We start from the raw sequence: 22,015 nt of genomic DNA on the forward strand, positions 1-22,015 counted from the left end.
CCAGGAGCCTGAGAGCCTCCTGAGTGTCTTTCAGGGAATGAGGAAGGCATGGGGACAATGCAGAAAAGCCCAGCAAGGATGATGAGGGAAGCCCAGGCCAACGTCCTGGCTGCAGAGGGCAGCCAGCAGGCTGGGTCTACTACCTGTCCATTCTCCAGGATAGCTGCCGGGTACATAGCGCTGCTCGGCCGGTCCCGGTGTGTGGGCAGCAGCAACATCATTTCCCGGGCGTGGCGGTACTTATCTGGCAGAGAGGGAGAGCCTGTAACCAAGTGAGAACAATCACGCACAGATGACAAGCCACAGATGGAGCGTCCAGTGGGCAAGCATTCCTGGGGCCAGGGGAGCAGGGTAGCTGTCCCCTTGCAGTTGGGGTGAGGATGAGCTCAGCAAACACAAGAGGAATGAAACAGTTTGGTGGTTAGATGGTGTTGGGGGCTACACCTTGCATCCCAGCTGAGACAGATATGCTGGGGTGATGCAGACCCACTGACAGACCCCCTCACCATGCTCGGAGGCCCATCGTGAGCAGAGGTGAAGACTGGAGGGAGCCCCTAGAGGTCCCTGCACCCAGCACGCTTGGGAGATGGGTGTGACCTGGATGCTGGGCCCTCTCAGGGGGCCCAGACCAGCTTGCAATGAAGCCATCACACAGAGACAGAGACACTCGGGTAACACAGCAGCACAGTTCTTAACTTGACACACTTACCTTCTCCAGACACCATGGCCCTGTTCTCAGCTAGCTCCCACCACCTCTTCCCAGAGGATCTTCCCTGCCAGATCCCAGGCCTCCAGCGTCTGGGCTCTGCCTTCCTGGCCATTCTACTGCAGCCCTAGAGCCAGACTGGCTGGGCACCAGCCCCCTGCACCCAGGTGCCTCCGGGGTTTTACTCTGAGACTTGCCCTTCAGTGAACTCAGGGGCCATGGGGCTTGTCTGAGGTTTGTGGGGCTTTAATCCAGGCTCGTGAGTTAACTTGGCTTGTGCTCTTCTCTTGTGAGGCCTCTGTGGTTACACCCTCTGGCCTGAGGGGCTGTCATGGAGGCCAGCCCATGCCAGATTTGGCGGCCCAGTCTCCATTCACACAAGCCATAGCTACAGGCCCAGGAACCTGTCCACCCATGGTCCTCAAGGGGACCTTCCACAGAACTAGTGGAATAATTTGCTGGCTTTCCTCGGGAATGTGGAAGGCCCTCAAAATGGGCACCACTCATGGTACCAGACAGCGTATCTATAGAAATCGGTGGGGTCATGGCAGGATCACCTAGACCCTAGCGCCCCCGATGTGTCCACTGGAAGCCTCTTTCTGGCCCAAGTGCTTGAAGCCCCTCTCTGCAGTGTGCTCTAGTGAAGCTAGAGAGCTGAGACAGCCCACGGAGGGGCTTCATCTGAGAGGTGAACCTGCGGCTCCGGCAGCTGTCCCCGAAACCCAGGGTCTCTGTGGCCTTTCTTTGAGTGCGCGGTGCAGGGCTGGTAGAGCACAGCTAGAAAAAGTCTGCAGCCAGCTTGCCCCAGCAGTCCTTGAGAAATTCCTCTTGTACTCATTTCAGTCCAAGATGATGAAGCTTAAATACTGTGAGGAAGTCAGTATAATATACACCAGTAATGCAATTATTCTTTATGTGAACTTCTTCCACAGAGGGTCTGAGCAATCTCACTTGTCGAACCTCAGGGCTGGCTTTAAGCCCTAGTCTTAAAACTATCCTTCACTGATAAAGGAATGAGGAAAGTACGCCTTTGGGGACAATGTTTTGTTTTGGAACCTGAGGCAACCTCAAGCAGGTTCCAAAATCTGCTCCTAATCCTTCTGACTTCGCTAGTGCCTTCCCAGCCAGAAACTTCCTGCGCCCTGCCAGCCACGGCTCTGGACAGGGCTACCCTCCATGGAGCACGCACAGAAAGCCACACAGCACGTTTACGCCAGCTCAGCTGCGTCACGCTCACAACCAACCGTGGCGTGCGGGTGGCACAAGGCGCATTGCTCTTCTGAGGCTGGCCGTGGTCACTGACCCCACAAAGCTCAGCCTGGCTCACCAGGCCGGCCTCAGATCTGTGCACTCAATATTCTGATACACACGGGGGGCTATGATGGAGCGAAACTGCCTGCAGGCCCCAGGGAACTGAGGATTATTGGTGCCCGTGTTCTGGAGGCCCCTCTGGTGCTATTATAAAGGGGTGCTCTGTGCTACCACGAAATTTCCCACTCTATCATCTCAGTGCCCTCCCACTGCCCTCTGCCCTGGGCAGCCAATCCCATGGTGGAAGAGAGTGATGGCTACTTTTCATGAAACCATTTAAACTGTTTTTAAACTGACACAAGGGCTTTTGTGTCACGGAACGTTAGAGCTACTTGAGGTGCAGTCTGGTGAACCCCAGGGAGGCTGAGTCCCAGCGTGACTGAGCTATTCAAGGAAGACCCGTATAATCCCTACATTTCCTAGTCCTGATCGGTCTTTGACCACTAGGGGGAGCTGCCAACCTACAAGATTTGAGATTGTAGCTTTTAGGCCATTCAGCTTGAAAGCTGCCAAGCAGCAGGGACCAGGGCAGAGTGTGTCAATGGGCATGGCCAGGAAGGCCACTGGTGTCACGACCACTCCTGGGAGTGGGGTAAGTGACTCCAATGTGAGGGCTTCTTCAGAACACCTTCTCCATGAAAGCCTTCTCCTCACCCAGAATCCCAGACAGAACCCGAAACCCCTCCCTCTGGGCCCCCAGCGCACCTACTACCGTGTTTACTGCCATCTTCCTCTCTGACACCCGCTCAGTCTTCTGCTTTCTCACAGAGCCTGACACTGGGCCTCATCTCGTACATATTTTTTTCCAGATGGGCCTGCGCTTGGATGTTGTAACCACGAAGTAACTTACCTACTCTTTCTTAATTGCCTCTGTCCTTACCACCACTCCCTGCTTTGGGCCTAATTCTATTTCAGCATTTTGTTTAGTTTTGTACTTTATGTCTGAAAGGGAAGAAATGTCCAGGAAGGGAAGGGGCTTCTATCAGTCTTTATATGGTATTCTGGAATTTGACCATTGTGATAATCCGTCTCCAGAGATGGCGACCATCAATGCCTTGCCTTCCAAAACACACATGCCACTTCTCTCATGAGGTGGAGTCTCATTTGCCACCTTGGGATCTGGCTTGGCCTTAATGACTTGACTAGCTGACAGAATGTGGCAAAAGGGACATTCTGGGACTTCCAAGGCTGGGTAATAAGAAGCCTTGCAACTTCTGCCTGGGTCTCTTGGAATGCCTGTTCTGGGGAAAATGAGTGGCGTGCTGTGAGAAGCCCAAGCCACTCAGCTGAGCACTCAGCTGAGCTTCCGGCTGCCAGCCACTATCAACTGCCAGCCACGTGAGTGAACCATCTCGGCTGTCCAGCCTAGGTGAGCCCCTTATAGTCTCACCTGACTATAAGCTCGTGAGAGACGGCAGTTAGAATTTCTCAGTGAGCCCTGTTAACCCACAGAACTGTGAATGATAACAAATGGCTGTTTTCAGCTGCTGAGTTTTGGGGGGTGGTTTATTATGCAGCAATAGATAACCATGCCATTTGAAATAAACAGGATTACTTCCAAACAGGGAGGAAATAATTTCTCTCTGCAACTCTGATAATGCAAGAGCCACGCAGATTCCTCCTCCCGGGGCACTCGTTAAAAGCTTGATGAGTGAACAGATCAGTAAGTGGTTAGCTGGAAGGACAGAGGTAGGAACGCCAGCCTATGAGGGCCCCGCCAGTGCCTCTGTTCTCTCCAGGCAGAGTGAGTACCAGGCACAGCTTAGAGGAAGTGTCCTAACAATGTCAGAGGGGACTTGAGTTAAAATGTCCATCCTTTGTGTCCTCCTGTTGTTATCAACACTCATGGTCCAGAGATCTGGCTTCGGCAAGAACACCCGGACAAAGACTTACATACGGCTGCGTGTGTTTTAGAGACTGTTCAGGTCAGGGAAGAAAACCACACCACAGATTACATTACAAAATCTGTTTCTGCAGCTCTACTCAGGAGCATTTACCTTAAGACGCTGCAAATGCTGACCTCCACTATAGCATTCGTGGCTAACTTCTCAGGGTTTCCTTCCCTTTTAGTCCTCAAGCTATCTTTCGTAACACAAACCGTCTTCATAACACAAATCACTGTTTCTTATGTTTGCAGCCTTCACACATCGACACATCTTCTGTAACATTTGCTTTCTCTAATGCTAGCAGTGCCTGCTTCCAAATGCTGGCTCCCCTTTTCTGAGAGCCACAGCCCATGTCAGGAAGGAAACCCAGGAGTGCAAAGGGCATCAGACTAAAAGCTGGCGAGTGCAGACTTGATCCGATTCACTTTGGCCCTGAAAGGGTTGGATGGCCTTTAGGCCCCTTTCACTGGCCCTGCTTCTTCCACAGGAAATGAGGGGTTGGGCCGGATGCTTCAGGTGAGTCTGTGACTACCTGTTGCAACCTTATCCTCTGTCTGCTGAGGCTTTTCCCAGTGGGTCCCTCATCTCTCCATCACTTTACCCCTGTTCTCTCCATCACTCTTACTGTGGGCCTTTGAAGAAAGAGACTTTTTTCCTTAATGACTCTCCATGTCACAAAGGAGGGTTGTTTCTCTTTGTCTTCATAATAATGAGAAGGATAAAGATACCCCATCCCTATCCCTCTGAAGGCTGGAAGCAACAGCAGTGACTGGCGGCAAGCTCCGTCTACTCTCTTCTGTACGGGCCTGTGTGGTCAACCCTGGATGCACTAAATCTTAGTCACCACAGCTAACTTCCATTCCACTGCAAATGTTTCTATCTACAAGGACAGAGAGGCAAATTTCACTGCAGGAACTACAATCAGAGTGTGAAAAAGACGCTGGCTCTCAGAGAACAATATTTATCCAACTGAATAAGAAGTCAAGCAAAATTTGGTGAAGTAAATAGCTTTTTGCAGAGCCATCTCTCCTCATTAAGCCTTTCCCAGCTGAACAAAGTTTTTTTGGTTGTTGTTACTGTTTAGAATAACATTTTCCAGGGTTAATTTTGGCCTTCAAATTTAAATTTTCATACTTTGTCATAAAGTTTGATTCCTCAAGATAAGCTCACTTTTGCCTTAATTTTGATCTTTATTCTTGTAAACATTTCAATGGAAAAGAGCTGAGCTTTCTCCCAGGCTGTGTCCTCTTACTGAGGTGGAGAAGCGGAGGCTGGCTACCTTGGTGGCAGCTGCCACCACTGCTGAGAGCAGGGTCTGATGCCAGCTAGGGAGAGGTCTGGAGGTAGGGAGCCCCGAGTGCTTAGTGCTGAAAGCACAGATAAGCATGCTCTAAGCCACGGGGCTGCTTTCAGAGATATAGACACAGATGAGAGGAGAACAAGTGGGGCTCACGAGGCCCTTTCTCCTCCCTTCTCCAAGAAGCACCCTGCCATCCTTACCTCGGGCACTGGAAGGGGCAGAGGTTATCATCTGGGATGGTGCTGAGTGAGTGGAACTCAGGCTGGAGGAAGAAGGGCTTGCCTGGGACGAGGACAGAACAGACACGTTGGTGACTGAGCCCTGGTACCTGGGGTTGGGATACGCGAGCTGCAAAGGGAGAAAAATCAGCAGGACAGAGGTCTGAGTGGCCAGGATTGGAGGACTGGCCTAAACTTGGCTACTTCATGCCATGAGATGCCCAGACCTGGTGACTGATGCTGTACCCTGGGCCCTGCTGGAGACCAGGCTGGTGGCCAGTGCTAAGGGTCATCCATACCACCCATGGAGCCAGGCCATTGGGTGGATTCTAGTGATGGTGCCTGTGGAGGAAGCAGGTCTTAGCCATCAGGAATGCCAGGCGGGAGAGCAATCTGGCAGAGGGGCTTGCCCACGGGATCTGTAAGAGCAGCCAGGACTACAGTTGGATTTCCTTCTGGCAAATAAGGCCTGGGAACTGTGGCATGGTGGGGTGGCAGGAAGGCAGTGTTGCTGGCTCTAGGTGTTCTGGGCTCAGTAACTAGAGAACTAGGCCGGAGGTCTGCCCTCGGACCAGACCAGCCAGCAGAGAGGTGAGTCCCCCAGGGATGGTGTCCCACTATCTTAGGACAGCTCTGGTACCTGCATGTGGTGGTAAAGGTCCTCAGGGGCCTCGCCCATGGAGCTGTCACCCAGCATCACCACGTTTCCCGCTTCACTAGATGCGTGTGAGGAGAGAGAGGATGATGAATGGCCACCTGTGCCCATCAAGTTCATGGGGCTGTGAACAAGAGTGGGAAACAGGGAGGAGTCAGGCCTGGAGCTGAGAAACCTTGCTGGGTGGTGGGGGACAGTGGCAGGGGGGTAAAAACAGTCATCCCCAGCATTAGCCACCACTGGTTTGGAGGGTTCCACAGCTAACGCTCAGACCCAGCTGAGGCCTGGGGCAGTCCTGAAGCCCACCTGCTGCTCGGGGCCCTGGTCTGGGACGGTAAGTAGGCTGGCACAGGCTCACGGCCACCCCGTCTGATGACACCAGTACTTTCTCAGTTAGGAGGAGTAAAGAGATACGCTGAATCAGGTCACGGATCCGAGGTCCCCCTTGCTATGGATGTTAATTTGAGCCAGTGGCCACCCTCCGCTGGTCAGGGCTGTATTCCTGGTATGGGGAAGCTGTCGCCACAGCCGGCTGTGAAGCATCTCTGGGCTCGCTTCCAGGGCAGCAGCTCTCCGCTATCCTTGCGAGGCAGCCCCTCGCCCACTCCCTCTTCACATGCTGAGTGCCCACTGTGTGCTGGCCTGCTGCTCACACTGGAGAGCAAACCTGAGTGACCAGGCGGGGGAGCTCCTCCCTGGCCTGGCCTTCCTGCCCCAGAGGCTTGGCGTGTGCAGCCAGGACTCCTGAGTTCAGAGCAGCCACACCTCCATGTCCCATCACCATGTTGCTCTCGTCCGAAAACCCGACCAGTGATCCTCATTCCCCTCGGCATCAAGTCTCAGGCCTGATGAACAAGACCCACTCAGAGCTCGTCCTGGAGTCCTGCACTTCTGCCACTTGGCTCTAATGCAGTGCTGACCAGACCGGCTGGTTTACATCCTGAGGTAGGGTTTTCAGGCGGGAATTCCCACCCGTTCTCAGGAATTTTCTTCGCTATCCCATTCCTGAATCCCGAGAGAAGTTGGTTGGGAAATCGGGAAAATCGGCTCCTTGAACCCAGTAATACCCACAATGGGAAATAAACATACTGCTCACAATGTACCTCTTGGACATTTTTCCTATTTATCGCTAGGGTTTCCGGGCAGGAATTACCACCCGTTCTTGGGAATTTGTTTTTGCTTTTCTGTTCCCAAATCCCGAGAAAAGGTGGTTTGGAAATCGGGAAAATCGGCTCCTTGAACCCAGGTGGTTGGTAGTATCGGCTGTCACTTTGTGGAAATGATTCATCACGGAGAACAGAAAACAGTTTATATCTTGGGATTTGGGAACAGGAAAGCGAAAATAATTCCTGAGAACGGGCGGGAATTCCCGCCTGGAAACCCTACCCTGAGGCACCCACACTGTTTGGATCTTGCTCCATCACCTTCCTAACCCTACTCCTTTGTACCCAGTGGACTTCTACTTATCCTTCAAGACTTACCCCAAATGCCCCCTCCGCCGGGTTCCCACATTATCATCCTGTCACCCAGGGGGGCTGAGTGCAGAGTGGGTCCCTGTGTACATGGGTAGGGGGGCATGTGAATACACGCAAACACGATGTCGGGCTGCCTTGCTCTGACCTTTGACATTCAGCCTTCCCTTGGTGGAGAGGACCGTCCCCAGCCCTAAGGTCGTACCTGTGCCGGTGGGTCATCTTGATGGTCTCGGGGCTCATGGGGCTGTGGGATGCTAGGACATTTCCCCGGGGGGTGCTGGTGCTGGAACATGCAGGACTTAGCTTGTCCAAACCTGGAAACTCCTGTGGAGAAACAAATGCCCCTTCATCAGAGAGTACAAGACAAATAAGTAATTAAGAGCTGAGAGGAAAGAGTAGGCTAGTGGTGGAAATGTAAAAGAAAACAAACAAATAAACAAGAGTCATATACTGGGGGCTGAACTAGGACCGCTGACTTCTTTTGAGCAATGACCTCTTCACAATGAAAACACCCTCCTGACCAGTGAGCCCAGACCAGAGGCCAGGAGGCCCCGGGCTGACCCCACTGAGAGAACACATCTGGAAGAGGCTGACGTTGGTCTCAGCTCATAGCAGGGTGTCACTGGCTTCTCACTACAGAATAAGTAGAACCAGAGCCGGAAGCGAGGAAAGAGGTGCTTATCAGCTGTCAGTCAATGGCGCCCCTTACATAAGGACTGGGGTTGGGTTTTATTGGGTTGCTAAATGGACCAGCTCTTGGCGACCTGGGTTAAGATGTCTGTGACACAGTTTATGGGGAGATAGGACACAAAATCCTGATGTAAGTAATTGAAAAACAGCACAGTTCTATTTTAACATAATTGAATTCTCATTAAGTTTGTAGACATCTTAGCAGAAACTTGATTCCAGACCCTCCTGGGTGACATTGGTTTGTGTCCCTATCTGTGACTGAGGAAACAAAGCATAGCTATCCAGGTTTCATCAAGATCTTCCTAATCCGTGGGTCCTAAGTCCACTGAGGAGGTTTCTGACCTTGCCTTGAAGAAGTGGCAGGTTTCCTACCCCCTTCTCCCAAAGCACACACAGGTTGAAATGTGCTTCTGCAGCTGGACAGGACACACCTACACCTGTGCCCTAGACACCTTGATGAATGTGGGAGAGCATTCTGTGCTTTTGCTGCGGCGACTGAGAGCCTGCCTGGAGGAGAATCCCCCGTGGCCAGGCCCTAGCCTGCCTGGGTCACTTGCTGTGATGGAGAAGTTTGCACACAACAAAGACCTGCTGAGCTGGCAGGAGATACAGCGGGATGACAGAAAATGGAATACCTATCAATTCAGTGACACTTTACTAAACGGACATCCTAATATGCAAGGGGGAAACATAAAAGACTTTCTCTGCATGTTTCACCTTGAAATACCAAGGGGGAATCATTACAGAAAGAAATTTCAGGCTCTGTGGACGCTCCTCTGGAAAATGAGCCCACTTCTCAGACAACAGACAAGCGTTTTTCCTTTTTGCATTCTGCGCTGTCCACACTGTACAGGGACAGGCTGAGAGCCTAGAGGGACTGAGACAACCAGACTCTCCAGCCTCCAAGAACAAGGCATCAACCCCAATAGGTCAGGCCCACTGTGTCAGTGGCCCAGCCTCCCCAGGGCCTCTGTGGCCAGTGGTTCCCCAAAGGGGAATGTGTCCTCGACGGCCTCGCCCAATCCTGACCAGCTCGACGTCCCTTGTCGCCCTGCTTCTTCTACCTAGTAGTCCTGGGTAATGAGAAGAGAGCAGCTGGTAAGTGGGCTCACATCCCTTGAGATCTGGCGGTCAGCTTGTTTAGCAGAAAGGCTTCTCTAGAACATACCTGGAGTCAGCCCCATGGTTGAAAAAGGGGTGAGGGTATGTGAACAGGGGTTCAAGACCACCTGAACCTTATTGCCAGCCAGCCAGCATTCCCTGTAAGACCCCCGAAGGGAAGCTAGTCCTGGAACACAGGCCGTGCTTCTGCTTGTGTGCACGAGTCCTGCCGTGGGGGCCTGAGGGCCAGGCCAGAGGTAGGGAGACCTGCTGGGTCCGGAGCCAGCCCAGAACCGGCCTGACCACCCCCCCTTGCTACCAAAGCTTTCTCAGACGTGAGCCTGGGTCACAAGACATGTTGGAGGAAGAAGGGGAGAGGAAAGGAAGGGAGCTAGAGGGGAAGGGTAAAGAGAGGGAAGGGAGGCGATGGAGAGGGAGGGGGAGAGGGAGAAGGGGGGACAGGGGAGAGAACAGGCTGGCTTAGGTATGCCGTACCTCTTTAGGTTCTTGGGATGAAAAATATCTCCAAAGAGATTTCTACATGTGGGCCACATACTTTAGCTCTTTCTTCCTCAGATGAGAACCTCTCTTCACCAGCACAGTACCTCGAGAACGTTCTTTGCCCTTGAATCTAACTGCTCCTTAAGGAGGGAGTGAATGAGGGGACCCTGGGCATCCTTCCCCTGGATGAACACCCACCTCTGCGGTGGAGACAGCTTTCCCTTCACATCCCTGCCCCCTGCCCCACTTTGGCTGCACAGCCTAGAGGGAGTGAGTCCTGCTTTGCTCTCAAAGCCTTCTGAGTGACAGCAGGGCGGGGCGGGGCAGCTTACATGGTGGAGACTGGCCCGCATCACTTGGAACTGATCAATCAGCTTCTTATGTAGAGGGCGCATTTCTGGGTGCACGAACTTCTCATGAACTGCCAGCCCGACTCCAAGGACATGGACCTAGTAGGTGACAGACAAGGCCACTCTGTGAGCAGCCCAACAATGGCAGCCACCTGTGCGTAGCCTTTCCCTCCCGGCGACGGGCCTCCAAGCCCCACAGACATACCTGCTCCTGCATGAGGTCCTTGAGCTGGGCGATCTTCTCAGCATCGCCTGGGTGCTTACTGATGTAATCTTTATCAAAGAAGGCCTGTGAAAGGAAAGGCCAAGTCAGGAAGACTCTTCCCAGGACTACTATTTGGATGGGACCCAGGAGGCTTGAGTCTGAAGGTGCCACCCGCAAGGCAGCCGGGCTCCCTCCTCACTGGTACACGCACCAATGCACCTCTAGGCTGGCCTGCTTGAACCTCCTGCAATGACAGGTATGTTTTTTGTGTCCACAAGGCTCTGATGGTGGCCAAGTCCTCTAAGCCTGCATGCTAATCCCAGTCCTTATGGCGCCTGGGTGGGCTGGGTAGGGCAGGCGGGCCGGTGGCCAGGGAGTGGGGGCTAGTGTCTCAGCCAGCCCACAACTCACTTCTTGTGAGGGACTGGGCTCCAGGCTCCTCTTGGAGGCCACTTAATATCCTTCCGTAATCAGCCTGATTACCCATGTGGCGGAGTTCAGAGAATAAAAAGGAATGTCCCCGCCCAGAGCTGTGTCACGGAATTAGGCAGCAGGCGAGCTTAAAGCCTCATCCAGGGCCATCCTCAGCCAGGGCATGGCGACTTGGGAAGGCTGTCCTAGGAAGCAGGACTGTCGGGAATGGCCGGAAGAGGGGCCGAGCACTTTGCAGCCAGGCTGCCCTGTGGGCGAGCTCACCTCCTGGTAGCGCGCGATGCCACCGTTGACCGCGGCGTCGATGACGCCGTTCAGGCACATGCTGAGCAGGCTGACGTTGCCATGCGCCTGCTTGTGCTGATACTGGCCGATCAGGGCCCGCAGCTCCTGGTTCTTATTCTCCACCACCTGGATGGCATTCTCTAGAGGGCTCACCTCCACCTGGGGCACACAGCACAGTGTCACTGCAGGCCCAAAGACCAGTGCTGCCTCACCACAGTCCTGAGGGCAGGGATCTGAGAACTGGGGTGCGCCCCCTGCTCTTATTCCTGTGGACTGAAGTCCCTGGCCCTTTCTAACGCTCTCTGCTGATTTGTGGGCACTGAGAAGGGCAGCAAACAGGGAGCGCCCCAGTCCCGAGGGCAGAAAATAGTCTCACGTGTAAATTGGGAGACTGAAGATACCTGTGACCTAAGGGTGTGAGGGTTAAATGAGAGAAGGTGTACACAGCCCCCGGTGCAGGACTGGCCAGCGAGCCGAGGCCAGGCAGGTGGCCAGAGCTCACTATTCTCCAATCCTTAGAGAAAGGGCCCCAAAGCCAGGGCTGAGGGGGCAGCTGTGAAATCACTCCCAGGTGACACATGGCTCACCAGTTCCCTCCTCTCCACTTCGAACCACCGAGAGATGCCGGGCAAGCTGTGTGTCAGCGTCAGCGTGGTACGCTCGATCCACAAGCTCTGTAGGGAAACACGGTTGGGTGCAGGCCATTAGGCTGGTTCTGTCACACCCGCCTGCCTGAAGGATGAGACAGCGCCGAGCTCCCAAGAAAGTGGGGCTTGCCCTGGCTTCGCTACATGCGCCGCCCCAGCCTTCCTCCATTTGTTCACCTTGAATTCATTCTCCTTGTCCTTGGGGCCTTTGTGAAAAGGCCTATCATACCGGAACTTCCTCACATTGTTGACCCGGTAGAAACTCTTGACGCGATCTGGGACCCTGTCCATCTGTAGGACTTCCACGTAGTCTGGAATGGGCGTCACCGCATAGATCTGCAGGTCTGCGCAGGAAGTGAAGGGGAAACCCAGGCTGGCTGAAGAGATGGACCTGAGTGGCTGACCCGTGTCACCCCCCAAAGGAGAGAAGAGTATCTCGGGTGGATCAGGCCCGGGCAGTTAGGCCCAATCTCCCTATCTGCAGCCCTGCTCTGGCAGCGTGTCTCCTGAGCACTCAGCCAAGCTGACATGGCCATAGGCAAGGGTTCTCAGAGGCCCTTTGATTCAGAAGGGAAGAGGGGTCAGGAGAGTACAGGTGGCCCCCCACAGGAATGCAAAAGGTTCTGGGCCTGCCTATTGCAGGTAAACTGGATTCATTGTAAAATGCCCTTTTAATAAAACACTCTGTGGGGTCTTTGTGGAGAGCTAACACATGGGAGTCCACCTGGCCCCCCCGGAACAGGCTTGCCACAGTCATGGTAAGTGTCATGAGCCTCCAAGGAAGCGGTGTGAGGGGGTGAGGGCAGGCTGGTGTTTGCATCTGGACTTCCAAGTGCTGCCGGCACTCCCCATGTCCTTCCACGTCCCTCCACCTCGGTCCTCCTGACAAATACTGGGTACAGTAACAGATGCAGCAGGGCAGAGAACTGGTAGTGTCCCTGTGGCAAGAGTCCTGGTGGGACCCCAAAGCACCCTGTAGAGTGACTTCTCCTGGTTGCCTATGAAGGCCCCTCACAGGGCAACGTGGGGACAGATAAAGGTCCCGCTGAGGTCCTGCTGATGACGAGGCCCCCCATGGCTAAGGGCATGCCAAGTGCCCCTGTTAAGTGTGGGCATGGTGATGAGGACGTACCCTGGTTTGGGATGTACGGGTAAGCTGGCCTGTGAAGCCCGTGACGTGGCACAGGGGCAGCTGACTGGGTGCGCCTCACCCCCCAGGGCCCTGGCCCTCCTCCCCCACCAAGTGTCAAAAGATACACTGGGCATCACACTGCAAGATGGTGTCGTCAGGGTGGTTGGGGTGCTGCATGGCGACGGCCTGCGGGAACTCGCCGAGCATCCGCTGCTGGAAGGCCTCCAGCCTCTCGTAGTCATGGCCGCGGCACACGTACTCTTTGTTCTGTCACAAACAGGAGAGCACACGATAGGCTTTATCTGCAGCCCCCACGTCCACACGCGTCGCACAGGCATGTGTAGGAGCCTCGTGGCCGGCCGGGGCACAGCACTCAGTTTCTGTCCTGAGGGAGATGATGGTCGAGAGACGGAAAGAAGGCAGAACTGCACTGTGGTGTGGCAGCCCGGGGAGCGGGACACAGGCTGCAGGAAGCTTGGAGGAGGGGGGCACCTTACCCAGGATGGGGTGCAAGGTTGGGGGCGGGACTTTGGAAAAAAATCATGCCTGAAAAGAATCCTGAAGGTCCACCTGAGTTAGCTTGGTAGAGGAGTGGGGAGGGGCGATCTATGTGGGTACAATGACAACCAGGGTGACAACAGCCAAAACAGGAAAAAGTACAGCTGAAAAGAAGGTGCACGGGAGAACTGGCAGGAGGGTGACTGCAGAGGCCTGCAGTTGCGTGCTTTTGAAGGACCACTTCCGTCAGCCGGGAGGAACCGTCTTACTGAGTGCCAGGGTCCGATGGGTACTCGGTAACTGTCTATTGCAGCAATTCCTTTGTGAATGTGTCAGCAGAACACGTTGACATCATTCTAAATACACATTTCTTCAAACCTCGTGTTATATCATATTAGATTGGTCAACCCTGCTGCTGTCGACCTCACAGTCGCCAGGAGTGAGTGGCTGGGGAGGTCCCTCTGAAGCCCCGTGGCGACATCTGTCTGCCTGCCCAGCTGCCTCACCAGCTCCCCTTTCACAGAGTGGTGTCAGGCATTGGCAGCCCCTGTTGGCATGCCTTCAGAGGAAGCGAGAGAAAAGAGGTTCCACAGGGCCGGCATATGCTTCCCAGCACGGGGAGGATCACAGGCCAGGTCTGGGAGGACCTCAGCCCTTTTCCAATAGGATTTGTACCCCTTTCACTTGCCCTCTTGCTATGTGAGAACTCAGCTAAGGCTGCACCACATGTCTGGATGGATGAGAATGGAAGGGAACACCAGACAGGAGGTCACGGTCAGAAGAGCAGGCTGGCCTCTCCAGTGGAACAGACCAGGAGTCAAAGCACAGCGACATCTCTAAGTCCCTTGCTTGGTAAGCAGATCTGACAAAGAAGGTAATTATGCAGAATTGGCCTTTTCATATCCACTCACAAATGTACAATGCTCATCAGTGTCTGTTTATGAACCAAATGAAGAGAAGCAGAAATTCCCCTAGGAAGGGAGGACTGGATGTTTTCCTGTCTCTGTGCAGATTACTAGATAATCCTGTCTGTGAGCGAGGCAGGCAGATGGTCCAGAGAAACCAAGCTGACAGAGCTAACGTCATCGACGGCCTGTGTGTTCAGGGAAGGTGAGGGAGCAGCCTCGCCTTCTGGGGAAGAGCCAGCAGAAGGAAGGCACACAGTGCTGACCTTAAGGCTGGCCGGCGGTTTCAAGTTTGCTCGGGCGAGAGCCCCAGCAGCCCCACCCAGGACCGACCTGGCTGCCTCTGCTTTACACTTTGTCCTTGCCGTCTAGCAGGCAAACAGCTACCTCCTCCGGGACTTCTTCCATCTGCCACAGATGAACTGGGCAGCTGAGAGAAGGGAAGGCAGCATGTGGCTAGGCCAGGCTGATCTGTATGGACGAAACATCACTCCTAGGGACTGCTCCTTGTGTGGAGATGGGGCTGGTCTGACAGTGACATTTCCTAACACCCCTTGTCTATTCTTCCTCCATTACTGGCATCCTTGAAACCAGGTCTGAACATTCAGGCTGTCATTATCTGGGTGGCTCAGATGCAGGTTCTATGCCAGCTCCCACTTCTCAGAAAGCTCTGAGAGCCTGGAGACGCTTGTGTACCCTGTGACATAAGCACGAAGGGTGGGAGGCAGGTTGAACCCCGATGGAGACCTCCTATTTGGCAGGGACAGAAATGGGGGACTGATTTTGTATCATATATCCAAAATAATGATGTTTTGGAGTAAAATCTGGTTTATGATATACAAATTGTGGGACTATACAAGGAGAATGACAATAAAGCATAACAGGCAAAAAGAAAATGAGAAACAAGGCCAGAAGCATTAGTTTTTCACAAGACTTTCTAGAGATGCTTCTCGTTTCTAATTCGTGTGCAATTCCCTCTTCCTCCTCTGCTGACCTCTACCTCGACTGCTGTGGTATGATCTCTGCTGAGGGCGGCAGCCACATGCCACTTCTGAAGTGCCTGGGCTGGAGGGCTCCTAGAGGGCGGAGGAGGTCCAGCCCTCCCCAGGAGGTCCTCTGCTCCCTACATCCTGTTAGGAGAATCGCTCCTGTGCAATGGCATTAGAGCCTTCCTGCGGGCACACTCTGGGAATCACAGTCAGGCAGAGTGTGCCCACTGTCCCTGCCAGTATTACTAGTTCCTAGAGAAATCAGTGTCCTTCTAGCCTAGAATGATTACTGCCCAGGAAATGTGCAAATTAACCTGCCTTACATCTGAAATGTGGTTGGCCTGGATTCTGTGGCTGGCAGACTGGCATTTTGAAAGGAGCATTAATCACAGTTGACCCCTGCTGTGATACCAAGCTTACTGTTGCTCACTGACTAAAGCACGTTCTCCAATTAGACGGGATCCCAAACATATCAACGGGATTCTATGAACTTTCCCAGCTGCTTGTTGGGACTTGTGGAGACTGAACTTTAGATCCCGGAAGCGGGGACGACTGCAGCTAGTCTTAGGTCTCAACTGCACAGCTTCCTCTAGGTCATCTGAGGACAACGAATCCCTACGGGCTACAGCCTGCAAGCCCAGGCTGACTCCTGGGGCCTCTGCGCTGTGCTGAAGAAGAAGAAAATCACAACTGTTCAACTGGTATCGGGACGTCTATGCTCAGTCACTCCTCCCACTGTTTATATCCCGCCTCCCTTCCAGGCAATGGTGGAGAAAAATGGCTGTCATCACCTTGGGCCAGAGAATTGGCTGTGTAGAAATGGCTTTCCACAGCCAAATCCAATTATCTGGCAGCTCCCACAAGCCCCAGAGCAAAGGGGACTGTCTTCCAGGTTGTCTCAAATCCGCAGTTCTCCATCCTGGCTGCACAGCCTACAAAGCGGCCTGCCTACTGTGAGGTCAGGGCTGTACTCCTGTGCTGTCTGGCTGAGACAGTTCACAGTGGAAGCAGACTTGTGGAAGGTTTCTAAACATACCTATGAGACATTCTCAGACCCTGGGCATTTCCTGCAGTAACTTGGTTGATTTAGTAAGAAAACCACCCTCATGTTCCAATTGGCTACGAAGTAGTAGAGCCGAGTTAAACAGAGTCTGAGTAGGCCACCAGTCATGTCAAGTAAAGCCAAATGCCTTTTGTTGACTGGTCGGTCCTTCAAAAAGCAGTAGAACAGGGAGAAAGGAAAAAAACACAACAACAAAAAAACCACACCCCAAAAACCAAAGAAGACAGGTTATAAATGAATTCTATGTAAAATGTGATCTAAGTTGCTGTGACTACCTCATGGACTCACCCGAAGAAAGAAAGGGAACTTCCTGCCATAGAAGCCGACCCGGAAGAACTCAGGCTCCAGGCGCTGCTGCTCCATGATGTTGTCATAGTAACTGGCTTCCATTTTCTGTGAACGAGAAAGGCACTTGCCTTCGGGTTGGCTTGACTGCTGGTGGTGACCAAAGCAAGTCCTCCCAGGCCCAAGCAGACACTCTTTTGGAAAGGGAACACAGCCACCCACAAGTCTAGATAAGGAGTGAGCCCTTAGCCATGATTGGCCTCTCCCTAGGGCGCTGCAGGATGGAAGAGGAAGCCCTCCTTCCCTCTCCTTCTCCGTGGTCATCTGATGGCGGGGTGGGGATAGGCCTGTCCCCTGCAGCGTGAGAAGCTGCTCTGTGTGTCCTTCTCATGGGAGGACCCAGCTTCACAGAGACCCAGGCCTCCAGCACTTCAAGGGCACACGTTTAACACATTCCGCCCCCCCCCCCCAGGGGAATTTTTGGTTTTGACTGACACTCACTACACCAAATGACCCCGGGGCTAGTCAGTTGGTGTAGTGAGTGTCAGTCTCCACAGCAGACGTAGGCACACTGACGAGTGCAGGTGGAGAGTGAGCCGAGGCTGCTGACCTCTCTTTGCCAAACTCGGTGGCTCTTATGCCTCAGAACCCAGCACCAGCAATCAGGAAAAATTTGGTGGAGAACTTCAAAGTCCATGGGGCACTTTACTTAATTTTTAAATATTTTGCTTCACTGCAGGGAATAAGAATGAGGTGCTTGAAAGTGAGCACAAGGCAATGTAGGGAAAGGTCTTGCAAAGTTTTCAGATGGAGCATTGCTGAACAAAATCATTTCAGGAGCAGCTTCTTCGTGAAGTTGAGCTGCCACCTTCTCCTTGAAATCCCCATCCTATCCTGTTTCTCTCTCCGAGCACCAGTGGCCCTTTGGGGTCTGGATCATACGATCATTTGTCAAGTGTGTGTTTTGGTTCCCCAGCCAAACTGCAGGGGTCTCTGCTCCTGCTGTCCTGTCCATAGCACTAAACCAAGGGCTGGCACCTCTAGTCAGGGCTGGGGTGGGGGAAGGGGCCAAGCTCACCCGAATCCAGCTGAGGCTCTGATAGTCGTAGAGACTCTCATACTGACAGGCCAGCTCCCTGCACAGTGGGATCCCAAACTCCCAGCTCTGCGTCAGAAACAGGAACAAGGCTTTAGCACCTCAGGCATCCTCGGAAAGGCCCAAGCCCACATCAAACACATCAGAGGGCACAACCAAAGGCCCCCTACAACTCATATATCGCAAAGAACATCGGCTCAAAACCAGTTTACAAAGCACAACACGCAGCACTTTGGTTTTCTAGCTCAGGGCACAGCTTTCAGGTTTCTACTCCAATATCTCTACCTTCAAGAGGCTTTGCCCTGACTACCTTGTCAAAACAGGCACTTCCCAGCCATTTTCTGTTTCATTACTCTGACGTTACCTTATTTACAAACAGTGTTTATATTTTTGTTGCATTCGTCTCAATTAGATGACAAACTGTGTGAGGGCAGGAGCCATGTTTATTAACTTTATCCTCAGAGGCCAGAGCAGTGCCAGGCATGAGCAGGTACTCATAAAGATTTAATAAGGAAGTAATGACTTTTAAATTAAGATCATGTAAGCTCAGAAGTCAGTATGGAAATCAAACAGGAAGTGGCACCCCAAGGACCTGGAAGTAGGCCTGACGACTTCCTTTACAGAACTTTTCAAATCTTGAGGTAGGCTACAGGTGATACTGTCTAGTCAGGTCCCAGGCTGTTGCTGTGGTGAGGCTCCTGTTAGCGTGACAGGCCCATCTAACAGGTGCCCGAGGAGGGCTGCAGTGACCTTCACGAAGGGGTAATACTATCCATTTCTTCTTATTAATATAGTGCTTTCTTTCTTGCTTAGATTGGGAATCATTGGTTTCTTTGCTATCTTAGCCAGGTTCTTTTCCCCAACTTCCAAATACTAATTATAAATTTTATATTCTAGGAAAATTTAAACATATGGAAAAATAGAATGAACCCCTAGGTACTCATCACTCAGCCTCAACAACGACTAACTCATGGCCAGTCTTGTGTCATTCATACCCCATCTCCTGACTCCTCCCCACAGTTTTTGAAGCAAATCTCAGGCATCATATAATTTCAGCCATAAATATTTATAAATATGAATGCTAAACAATAAGGACTCTATTTTTGAAAACTACTATTTGAAATAGCATCTGGGAGAAGGACAAGAATATTCCATTTGGGACTGTGTTTCTCAAAAAGAGCATATGATTTCTATCCTTTGAAGTGATTAACGCCATATGGATTGAAATTGCAGGACCAATGAAAAAGATTGAAACAAACCAAAGAGAATTTTAAATAGACGTTGACTCCCTGCCCCAATACAATGCTTCTGCCTCAGGGAGCTAGAAAGCCTCTTGCACCCCTATACCAGCTTGCAAGGGGGCACGCCAGTCCTCTCCCTGGCTCCAAGTGCTGCTTGGGCAGGTTTCAGCCAAGGGCCCACGACGGGGTCTGCCTGGCAGGCAGCTGGCTAAGCAGCGAGCTGTGTGCAGACTCCTGGCCCGCCTACCAGGAGCACCCTGTGGGGAACTGCTTATTTAGGTGATGAGGCCCCACCGTGAGGCTAACGGAGCTCCACCTGCTGATGGCAGCTCCCAGCAAAGCAGGTCTTGTCCCTTTTGGGATCAACGCTCATCTGCCTTGCTGGCATCTCTGCCCTAATTTGTAGCCCTGCTGCTCCAAGCCCTCCCCCAGCCCCAATTAGCTTTAGAGTGAGCCAGGACCAAGAGTTTTAAGACACTCTGCCAGCCCTGAGGGCTGTGCTGGAAAACTGGCGGGCGTGGGGGCTTTGAGAGCTGCCTCTAGACACAAGTAGGAAATGTGCTGCAGGTACAATGCGTCCGCATCTTTCCTCTTGGTTTCCTTCCTCCTGGCAGGAGGCAAAGCAGCTCTAAAACTCCTTCCCCGTGTCTGAAATCCAATCACTTCTATCAGCTCTGGCAGCTTACACATCCTTGTTACCCACCGGCAGGGATGGCACAGAAGTTGCCCTGATGTAGGGCTCACTCTAATCAAATTGGGAAAAGAAGGCAAATCCTGGGACTCCAGACCGTCAATCTTTGTCCTTCTGTTTACACACCACATATGAGAAGCAACAGACTCGTCATTCTGTCAGAGGAGCGGGGGCAAGAGCAGCCCTTGGGCAGGAGAGCCCAAGCTCACCCCAGAGGAGGCTGGTGTAGTCCCGATGGTCTGTATGCCAGATAAACAGGGGCCAGAGGCCTCTGTCCAGCTTCCCTGCCTCTGTTCCCTCTGCCCTGTGAGGAAGGACCAGCTCCCATCTCCATACCTCCCCTGCCTTCTTTTAACTCCCACTCGGCCACATGCTGTTCCTTTAGAGTGTCCCTCTCTCCTTTTCCGGCTGGAAGAGCTGACCCTCTGTGGATAGAGCCCAGTTCACCTTGGAGCAGGTTCCTAGATTAATCACTTCACCACTGGAGAGAATGGCCCCGGGCTAGGCTACGGCCGTGAGTGGAACTTCTGACTCAGTCCTTCTGGGCACTCAGGAAATACACATGGGAACAAAGGAAATTAAGCTGTCTGTCTAAAGCTAGAAGTATGTGAAAGAAAAGTCCGGAGTGCCTGGCTTATGAGGCAGGGAGTGCTGGCAGTACTGGGGGCTAGAACCCCTTTACCTGCCCCTTCCCTGGAGTCTTCTCCTTTTCCAGCCCTCCTCCTGACGCCAAGGTAGTTTGTCTCCTGGTGCCTAGAACCCCGTAGGAGCACTTTCCCTGTAACAGCCAGGTTTTGCTTTACTGGAGCTGTTAAAAAAACACCTGCTGAATACTTTCAAGGAAAACTGGTTCGCCCTCCCCGCTGGTTCCATCAGGTACTGAGGCACAGAAACAGAGAAGTTGGACCTCTGTATGAGCCCAAAGGAATGCACTGATAAACGCCCCTTTGAGGATGAGTTCATGAAGGGGCTCACACAGAACCTGCTCCTCCCGCAACTCACGGCCCAGGCAGGGCTGCTGGGAGTGGGAGAGCCCCGAGAAGGTGGCCTATGGAGCCTCCTCGTCCTGCCCCCCTTGCTGCTCATCCACACCACTCATGCAGGTTTTACATTTCATTCCCTTGTCCATGCTAAGCTTTCCACCTGCTTTTGTAAACACTACTGTAGTGCGGGAGGAAGTGGGGGGCATTAATCACGTGTCCCACCGCGAGGCTCAATGGGACTGCCGGAACTTAGTCTGCACTCTACCCGTGGAAAGGAAAGAGAAGGAATATACTGAACGCACTCATGCCTACTCACCCCATGCTTATGCCATTGCCTCCGAGCTGGGAGGGCTGGCTGGGCATGTGGGTAAGTGGCAGCTCTAGGTGGGCTGTGAAGCAGGAAGAAGGCCTAAAAGTGTGCTGCCCTGGACCGGCAAGGAGAGGAGGCTTCGGGCCAGCTCTGTGGACCCGTCGGGCGTCACTGGCTGAGCCCTGAGCATGGGCCTCCTTTCTGGGCTGGGGTACCTGAGGGCTCCTGAGGTTTGGGAAAAGCGCACGCTTACCGGTGCAGTCCCTGCATGGGTGAATGGTTCTGCAAACACAGAAGTCTCCTATGTTACGTAAAACTGATAAACGTTTTCTGATTTATGGGCAAAAGTCATTAATGTTTAAATCTTTCTTTTTTATGATGAAAAAATGCATTTGGAAAAAAAAGCAATTTCCATGCGAGTTAGGAGCTCAGCCACTGAATGATCCTATTTCAGCTTTTAAAACATACTCAAAGGAATAGCTTCAACAGTTACGCATCCAGCCTTTCCAGTGTGTGGGCCATGAGCAAACATGGTGGCCACAGGGCCCACAGCTCTCCCAGAGATGGGAGCAGGACAGCCGGGAGGCCCCAAGGAGGCCGGAACCAATGCTGACAATGCCTGCCAATCCCACGCATCGAGTCTGCTGAAGAAGAACCCCACGAGCAGCCTGGGCTGTGCTGTGAGGAAGAGATCTAAGGCAAGAAATGTACCATGAAGAGGCGGCAGTACTGGACTCATGTTTACAGCTCCTTTTCTATGGCCGATCAGAAGCCACAGCACTTCCTAAGTCAGTCTAGTAAACAGAAGCAGGGCCCAGAGCCCCGCTCTCGGAGCCCTGGCTCTGATGGATGTGCAAAGCTGGTGTCTGGAGTCGTCTTACACCCCCGATCTGGAACTGGCTTCCAAGCTACGGCATTCAGTTGGCTTTTTTTCTCCCCAGAGAAACTCGCGCTGCCTGCAAACCGGCTGCACACACGGGCATCCACCCACTCACCAGCACACACAACACCCTCCGCAGCTGCTGCCATCCCTCCAACGTCAAGATGCCACACGTCGCAA

At 52.9% G+C, this 22,015-nt stretch overlaps 1 protein-coding gene across 10 annotated transcripts in view; it reads right to left on the bottom strand.

Annotated features, from left to right (window-relative positions):
* The window catches only part of DOCK3 (dedicator of cytokinesis 3), a 292,122-nt gene that overhangs the window by 9,591 nt on the left and 260,516 nt on the right, over positions 1-22,015 (bottom strand). For 7 of the 10 annotated variants that reach the window (XM_074312252.1, XM_074312255.1, XM_074312249.1 and 4 more), the window contains 12 exons: positions 17,713-17,799; positions 16,638-16,742; positions 13,020-13,161; positions 11,940-12,106; positions 11,703-11,789; positions 11,095-11,274; positions 10,399-10,482; positions 10,176-10,292; positions 7,754-7,875; positions 6,062-6,200; positions 5,404-5,551; positions 144-262 (listed from right to left, as the gene is read on the bottom strand). In XM_074312252.1, coding sequence (XP_074168353.1) covers positions 144-262; positions 5,404-5,551; positions 6,062-6,200; positions 7,754-7,875; positions 10,176-10,292; positions 10,399-10,482; positions 11,095-11,274; positions 11,703-11,789; positions 11,940-12,106; positions 13,020-13,161; positions 16,638-16,742; positions 17,713-17,799 — 1,497 coding nt within the window. The remainder of the gene's footprint in view (positions 1-143; positions 263-5,403; positions 5,552-6,061; positions 6,201-7,753; positions 7,876-10,175; positions 10,293-10,398; positions 10,483-11,094; positions 11,275-11,702; positions 11,790-11,939; positions 12,107-13,019; positions 13,162-16,637; positions 16,743-17,712; positions 17,800-22,015) is intronic. The other 3 variants (XM_074312251.1, XM_074312250.1, XM_074312247.1) reach the window with 3 other exon arrangements.

Source organism: Rhinolophus sinicus, linkage group LG10 (genome assembly GCF_036562045.2).
Source record: "Rhinolophus sinicus isolate RSC01 linkage group LG10, ASM3656204v1, whole genome shotgun sequence".
Taxonomy (NCBI): domain Eukaryota; kingdom Metazoa; phylum Chordata; class Mammalia; order Chiroptera; family Rhinolophidae; genus Rhinolophus; species Rhinolophus sinicus.